Consider the following 7500-nt stretch of genomic DNA (forward strand, 5'->3'; position numbering starts at 1 on the left):
GAGAGAGACGGAGAGAGAGAGAGAGAGACGGAGAGAGAGAGAGAGAGACGGAGAGAGAGAGACGGAGAGAGAGAGAGACGGAGAGAGAGAGAGACGGAGAGAGAGAGAGACGGAGAGAGAGAGAGACGGAGAGAGAGAGAGACGGAGAGAGAGAGAGACGGAGAGAGAGAGAGACGGAGAGAGAGAGAGACGGAGAGAGAGAGAGACGGAGAGAGAGAGAGAGACGGAGAGAGAGAGAGACGGAGAGAGAGAGAGACGGAGAGAGAGAGAGACGGAGAGAGAGAGAGACGGAGAGAGAGAGAGACGGAGAGAGAGAGAGACGGAGAGAGAGAAAGACGGAGAGAGAGGGGCCTGCCACAGGGACAAAGAGTCCGAGAAACGAGTGCCAGATTAACTGGCTATCCCCTCCTCCGGCACACTTAGGAAACAACTTTGGCAACTGGCCAAGATCATATCCACCAGGGAGAGTTGAGGGGGAAAAGAGTGAGAATTGAATGGCTGTATGATTGGAGCTGAGCACTTCCGAGCTGTACCATTAACCAGAGAGTGGCGGAAAGCTCTGTCAGACACAGTCTACGGTACGCTTGAAGAGTCAAACAGCCCCTTTTCATTCTCAGCAGTACCAGCAGCCCAGTTGGGGTCGGGGGGCAGGGGGGGGGGGGACACAGTCTTGGGATAAGGGCTAGGCCATTTCGGACTGAGACAGGGGAGAAATTTCTGCACTCGGAGGGCGGGGGAATCTTTGGAATTCTCCACCCCGGTGGATGCCCTGTTGATGAGTATATCCGGGACTGTGGCAGCGAGAGGTTATCGGGCAGTAAGGGACTCGAGGGACAGGGCGGGGGGAAAGTGGAGTCGGGGTAGGAGGCGGGGCGGGGGGGAGGGGATCAGCCGTGACATTATGGGATGGGGGGGAGGGGGGGGGGAAACGTGAGCTGGAGGGGCCGAAGGACCTCCTCCTGCTCGCAGCCGTCGATTTGGTACCGCGGGGCGGGTTTGGAAAGGGGACACGCCGGGAGGCAGCACCAGGGAAACCTGCCCGGCGTCAATGGGCTGTCGTGATCTGGGAGGTGGAAGCAGATTCAACAGGAACTTTCAAAAAGGGAGGGGGGGGGTGAAGGGGGGTGAGGTAGGTGGGGGGTGGGGGGGTGGGTGGCGGGGGGAGCGGTAGAGCAGGTTGGGGGAGTGTTAGGCACTCCCTCGGTGATGAGACTTGAGGCGCTCAGCCACCTCGCCGGTTGCTTTCCCTCCAAACTCGGGCCAGGGGTTCCCAGGCGTCTGGGGGCGGGGGGGGGGGGGGGGGGTGGGTGGTGTTGAGCTTTCTCAAGGGGATTGGGGGGGGGGTGGTGCTTTTGAGGGTGAAGCGTATCCTCTGCCCTCCTGGGGTCTCTGTAGACCACGGGCTGGGTGCTGGGGCTGGTCTTCACTCTCTGCGTCAGGCAGCTGGAGGCCCGGCGGGCGCACTGGAGGCAGTGTTGAACCCCGGCGGCGATGTCCGTACTCTTGTTAGGACAGCTTCCAGCGTCATCGCAAGAATCCTCCCCAATCGCCGTCTCCCTGCCGGTGAAGAGCTCCTGCCAGGGCGGCAGTGAGGGTTCTGCCCCTCGGCGGACAAGATCCCCCACCTTGTGGCGGGGGGGGGGGAGAGGGAGTGTGGGCCAAACGGATACATCTGTCAAAGAGCCAGCACAGGCCACAATGTACTGAGTGGCCTCCTCAACCATGAAAGGTGCACCATGCGCATGCTCAAAGCATTTCTGGTAGAACGTGGCTGAGAGTGAGGGACCACCGCCATATCGGAGGGTCAGTGCTGAGGGAGAGCCGCGCTGTGGGAGGGTCAGTGCTGAGGGAGCACCGCACTGTCGGAGGGTCAGTGCTGAGGGAGTGCCGCACTGTCGGAGGGTCAGTGCTGAGGGAGTGCCGCACTGTTGGAGGGTCAGTGCTGAGGGAGAGCCGCACTGTCGGAGGGTCAGCGCTGAGGGAGAGCCGCACTGTCGGAGGGTCAGTGCTGAGGGAGTGCCGCACTGTCGGAGGGTCAGCGCCGAGGGAGAGCCGCACTGTCGGAGGGTCAGTGCTGAGGGAGCGCCGCACTGTCGGAGGGTCAGTGCTGAGGGAGAGCCGCACTGTCGGAGGGTCAGTGCTGAGGGAGAGCCGCACTGTCGGAGGGTCAGTGCTGAGGGAGAGCCGCACTGTCGGAGGGTCAGTGCTGAGGGAGTGCCGCACTGTGGGAGGGTCAGTGCTGAGGGAGCGCCGCACTGTCGGAGGGTCAGCGCCGAGGGAGAGCCGCACTGTCGGAGGGTCAGTGCTGAGGGAGCGCCGCACTGTCGGAGGGTCAGTGCTGAGGGAGAGCCGCACTGTCGGAGGGTCAGTGCTGAGGGAGAGCCGCACTGTCGGAGGGTCAGTGCTGAGGGAGTGCCGCACTGTGGGAGGGTCAGTGCTGAGGGAGCGCCGCACTGTCGGAGGGTCAGCGCTGAGGGAGCGCCGCTCTGTCGGAGGGTCAGAGCTGAGGGGGGGGTGTGTGTGGGGTTGGGGGGGGGGTGGTCATATTCCACGTGAGACATTAACCCGAGGCTCCCGCCTGTGGCGACACCGCACGCCTTCTACTCTGTGTGTAGCACGCCCCCGTCTCCCACTGCACCACCACCTTCTTCCTCTGCGTCAACGACAGGAATGTATTCGGAAGAGGATAGCTCCGCCCGCAATCGGCTGCGCGCCGTCACCACGCTGTGTTTGCGGGGCGGGGGGAGGAGGCGTTGGGGGGGGTGGGGGGGCGGTTGCAGGGACAGTCTCTCGAGCAGGGCCAATCCCGCAGCCTGGCTGCTGGGAGGCTCTGGGACTCTTGCTATCGTGGAGTTAAGCACACATCGGCAACCAAGCGGATCAACAGGAGACTCCTGCCAAACCTCTGTACCACAGCCCTGATTACAATCTATCAGAAACCGCAGACATTAAAATGGGAGTGCACGCAGCTGAGTCACAGATCAGGAAATGTCAAAATAAAAACACTCGAGCGCCAGGCTGCTGGAGCAAGCTCAAGGTTTTCCTGCCCTCCACACAATCCTTCACAGCTTTCCGACAGTTCCGCTTACCGGTGGTCACCCCACAGTTTTTATGGGGGGGGGTTGGGGGGGGGGGGGGGTGGGGTTGCGCCCACTCGCCTCAACCCTCAAGTGCTAGGGGAGGGTCAGTGCTGAGGGAGAGCCGCACTGTCAGAGGGTCAGCGCCGAGGGAGCGCCGCACTGTCGGAGGGTCAGCGCCGAGGGAGCGCCGCACTGTCGGAGGGTCAGTGCCGAGGGAGAGCCGCACTGTCAGAGGGTCAGCGCCGAGGGAGCGCCGCACTGTCGGAGGGTCAGCGCCGAGGGAGCGCCGCACTGTCGGAGGGTCAGCGCCGAGGGAGAGCCGCACTGTCGGAGGGTCAGTGCCGAGGGAGAGCCGCACTGTCGGAGGGTCAGCGCCGAGGGAGTGCCGCACTGTCGGAGGGCCAGCGCTGAGGGAGCGCCGCACTGTCGGAGGGCCAGCGCTTAGGGAGAACCGCACTGTGGGACGGTCAGCACCGAGGGAGCGCCGCACTGTGGGAGGGTCAGCGCTGAGGGAGCGCCGCGCTGTGGGAGGGTCAGCGCCGAGGGAGCGCCGCACTGTGGGAGGGTCAGTGCCGAGGGAGCGCCGCACTGTCAGAAGGTCAGCGCTGAGGGAGTGCCACACTGTCGGAGGGTCAGTGCTTAGGGAGCGCCGCACTGTGGGAGGGTCAGTGCTTAGGGAGCGCCGCACTGTGGGAGGGTCAGCGCTGAGGGAGCGCAGCACTGTGGGAGAGTCAGCCATCGGTCCGAGGAGGCTGCGGTGCACTCACGTCATGGGTCAGGCCCGCGGGATTCATACCTCGACAGTGGGGTCCTTCATCGTAGCCGTCGGTACAATCCCACTTTCCGTCGCAGAGCTTGCTCATGTGAATGCAGGTCTCTGTTCCCAGGCACTGGTACTCATTCACGGCACACTTAAACAACTTCTGGTGAGGACCTGCCAGAAATTACAACATCATTACCACACATCGCTTTGCACTCGCGTAACATCTCAACCTCGCACAGGCAGACAGGGCGCGCGCACAGGCAGACAGGGCGCGCGCACAGGCAGACAGGGCGCGCGCACAGGCAGACAGGGCGCGCGCACAGGCAGACAGGGCGCGCGCACAGGCAGACAGGGCGCGCGCACAGGCAGACAGGGCGCGCGCACAGGCAGACAGGGCGCGCGCACAGGCAGACAGGGCGCGCGCACAGGCAGACAGGGCGCGCGCACAGGCAGACAGGGCGCGCGCACAGGCAGACAGGGCGCGCGCACAGGCAGACAGGGCGCGCGCACAGGCAGACAGGGCGCGCGCACAGGCAGACAGGGCGCGCGCACAGGCAGACAGGGCGCGCGCACAGGCAGACAGGGCGCGCGCACAGGCAGACAGGGCGCGCGCACAGGCAGACAGGGCGCGCGCACAGGCAGACAGGGCGCGCGCACAGGCAGACAGGGCGCGCGCACAGGCAGACAGGGCGCGCGCACAGGCAGACAGGGCGCGCGCACAGGCAGACAGGGCGCGCACAGGCAGACAGGGCGCGCACAGGCAGACAGGGCGCGCACAGGCAGACAGGGCGCGCACAGGCAGACAGGGCGCGCACAGGCCGCCGCGCACACAGGCAGACAGGGCGCGCACAGGCAGACAGGGCGCGCACAGGCAGACAGGGCGCGCACAGGCAGACAGGGCGCGCACAGGCAGACAGGGCGCGCACAGGCAGACAGGGCGCGCACAGGCCGCCGCACACACAGGCAGACAGGGCGCGCACAGGCGGCCGCTTCCCCTCACGGCTTTTAAGCCCGTGTGCACGTTCGGACTAATGGTGTAAATATTTGAAAGTGGGTGCGGGTTAACACAGTAGAATCGGGCTTCAAATGAAGGTCCACTTACACTGAGGTGTCCTGAAGGCTACAGGTGCATCCTGACCCCCCACAAGCCCAAGTCCCAAGTGCTCAACAGGTCAAGGGAGCGCCGCGCTGTGGGAGGGTCAGCGCTGAGGGAGCCCCGCACTGTCGGAGGGTCAGCGCTGAGGGAGAGCCGCACTGTCAGAGGGTCAGCGCTGAGGGAGCCCTGCACTGTCGGAGGGTCAGTGCTGAGGGAGTGCCGCACTGTCAGAGGGTCAGTGCTGAGGGAGCGCCGCACCATCGAGAAGGACTGGCTGTCAGATGGCCCTCTCTCTGTGCCCGATTCCTCTGCTCTTACACACCAGGGCTCTGCTCAGTAAGGCAAGAACACTGCCTGCCCTTTGTTTTCAGGAAAACCTGATCAAACTGGACCACCACCTTCCAGGATTCGTGTATCCGGGCATCGAAAGCCCTTCCGTGCTTGGATTGCCTCAGAAAGTTCTCCAAAACCCACCTCACCCGCCCCCACCACAAGTACCCGCTTGTTGGGACATCTTGGGAGGGGGCCGTTCATCTTCTGCTCTACGTTAGAAAGGATCTCAAACATGCAGGCCATTGCTTCAAGGCTTTGCTTCCTCTTGTGGGAGAATCTAGAACGGTGGGGGGGGTCACTGTTTAAAAATAAGGGGGGTCATTCATTTAGGACAGAGACGAGGAGAAATGTTTTCTGTCTCCGAGGGGGTGGGGGCGAGTCTCTGGAACTCTCTTCCTCGAAAGGCAGTGGGAGCAGAGTCTCTGAATGTTTGTAAGGTCGAGGTGGATGGATTCCTGATTGACAAGTCGGGGGGGGGGGGTGGAGAATGTGGGGTTGAGGTTACAATCCGATCAGCCATAATCCTACTGAACGGTGGGGGAGGGGAGAGTAGGATCGAGGAGCCGAATGACCTCCTCCTGTTCCTCATCGATGGAATCCTCCTCCCCAGGGAGCAGCAGGGGTTGGGTCAGTGGATGTACTCAAGGCCGAGTTAGACAGACTTTTGACCGACGAGGGAGTCGAGGGTTATTGAGGCCGGCCGGGGGTGGGGGGGGGGGTGTGCTACAGACAGGGAAGAGGAGTTAAGGCCACCAGCCGTGGTCTGAAGTGAATGGGTGCAGCAGGCCTGGTTTAACATCCTGCATTTGGAAATCACCAGGTGGCCCCCAGCTGGAGTACTGCGCACCAATCCCGCCCCCCCCACCCCACCCCACCACCACCCCCCACCCCCCCACAAAACCTCCCCAAACCCCGCCCTTCAGGAAGGATGTGGAGGGTCTCGGAGGGAGATTTACCAGAACGGGACCCTGGGGGGGAGGATGAGGGGGCTTCAGTTCACGTGGAGGGACTAGAGAAGCTGGGATTGTTCTCCTTAGAGCAGAGAAGATTAAGGGAGGTTAAGGTCAATATTCAATGGAGTTTAGAAGGATGAGGGGGGGGATCGGATTGAAACTTACAGAATACCGAAAGGCCTGGATAGAGTGGGACGTGGGGAAGATGTCCCCATCAGTAGCAGAGACTCGGACCCGAGGGCACAGCCTCAGAGTAAAGGGAAGACCTTTTAGAACAGAAATGAGGAGAAACTTCTTTAGCCAGAGAGTGGTGAATCTATGGAATTCATTGCCACAGAAGGCAGTGGAGGCCGGGTCATTGAGTGTATTTAAGACCGAGATAGATAGGTTCTTGATTGAATGGCGGAGCAGACTTGATGGGCCGAATGGCCTAATTTCTGCTCCTATGTCTTGTGGTCTTATAAGAGCAGGTCAGAGGCTGGGAATCCTGCGGAGAGTCACTCACCTCCTGACTCCCCCCCAAAGCCTGTCCACCATCGACAAGGTGTCAGGGGTGTGATGGGACACTCCCCACTCGCCTGGTCCTATGTCTTGTGGTCTCATGCGAGCTGGGGGGATTGAATCAAGGCGTTCAAAATCAAGAGGGGGGGGGAAGAGGATGAGTGGGCTTCAGTTCACGTGGAGGGACTGGAGAAGCTGGGATTGTTCTCCTTAGAGCTGAGAAGGTTAAGGGAGGTGGGGGGGAGATTGAATCGAGATGTTCAAAATCACGAAGGGAGGGGGTTTGGGGTAGAGTAGAGAAGGAGAGACTGTTTCCAGTGGTGGGAAGGTCGGTAACCAGAGGGGGACACAGATTGAAGAGAATCGGTAACAGAACCAGAGGGTGGGGATGGGGGGGTAGATGAGGAGAATTATTTTTTATAAACACAGCGAGTTGTGGTGATCTGGAAGGCGCTGCCTGAAAGGGCGGTGGGAGCAGATTCAATAGGAACTTTCACAAGGGTGGGGGAGGGGGGGGAATGGGATAAATACTGGAAGGGGGGGGGGGAATTTGGAGGGATTTGGCGGGGGGGGGGGGAGGCGTGGGAGGGGGAGGGGACAGAGCAAGGGATTGGCAGGGAAGAGCGGGGACTAAATCGGATGGATCTTTCAGAGGGCCAGAAGGTGTGGGATGGGCTGAGTGGCCTCCTGTTGCACTGGATCCCTCCACACAGACACCCCTGCCTGTGCCAGGAATGCAATCCAGATAAGGGATGAATCAGCAGGGGATTCCAA

General features: G+C 61.8%; 1 protein-coding gene across 1 annotated transcript in view; it reads right to left on the minus strand.

Annotated features, from left to right (window-relative positions):
- LOC121273234 (low-density lipoprotein receptor-related protein 1-like) overlaps positions 1 to 7500 on the minus strand; it is a 428870-nt gene that overhangs the window by 320779 nt on the left and 100591 nt on the right. Inside the window, exon 3 of the mRNA XM_041180254.1 lies at positions 3877 to 4014. Within this exon, the coding sequence (XP_041036188.1) occupies positions 3877 to 4014 (138 nt within the window). The remainder of the gene's footprint in view (positions 1 to 3876; positions 4015 to 7500) is intronic.

Source organism: Carcharodon carcharias, chromosome X, assembly GCF_017639515.1.
Source record: "Carcharodon carcharias isolate sCarCar2 chromosome X, sCarCar2.pri, whole genome shotgun sequence".
Classification (NCBI taxonomy): domain Eukaryota; kingdom Metazoa; phylum Chordata; class Chondrichthyes; order Lamniformes; family Lamnidae; genus Carcharodon; species Carcharodon carcharias.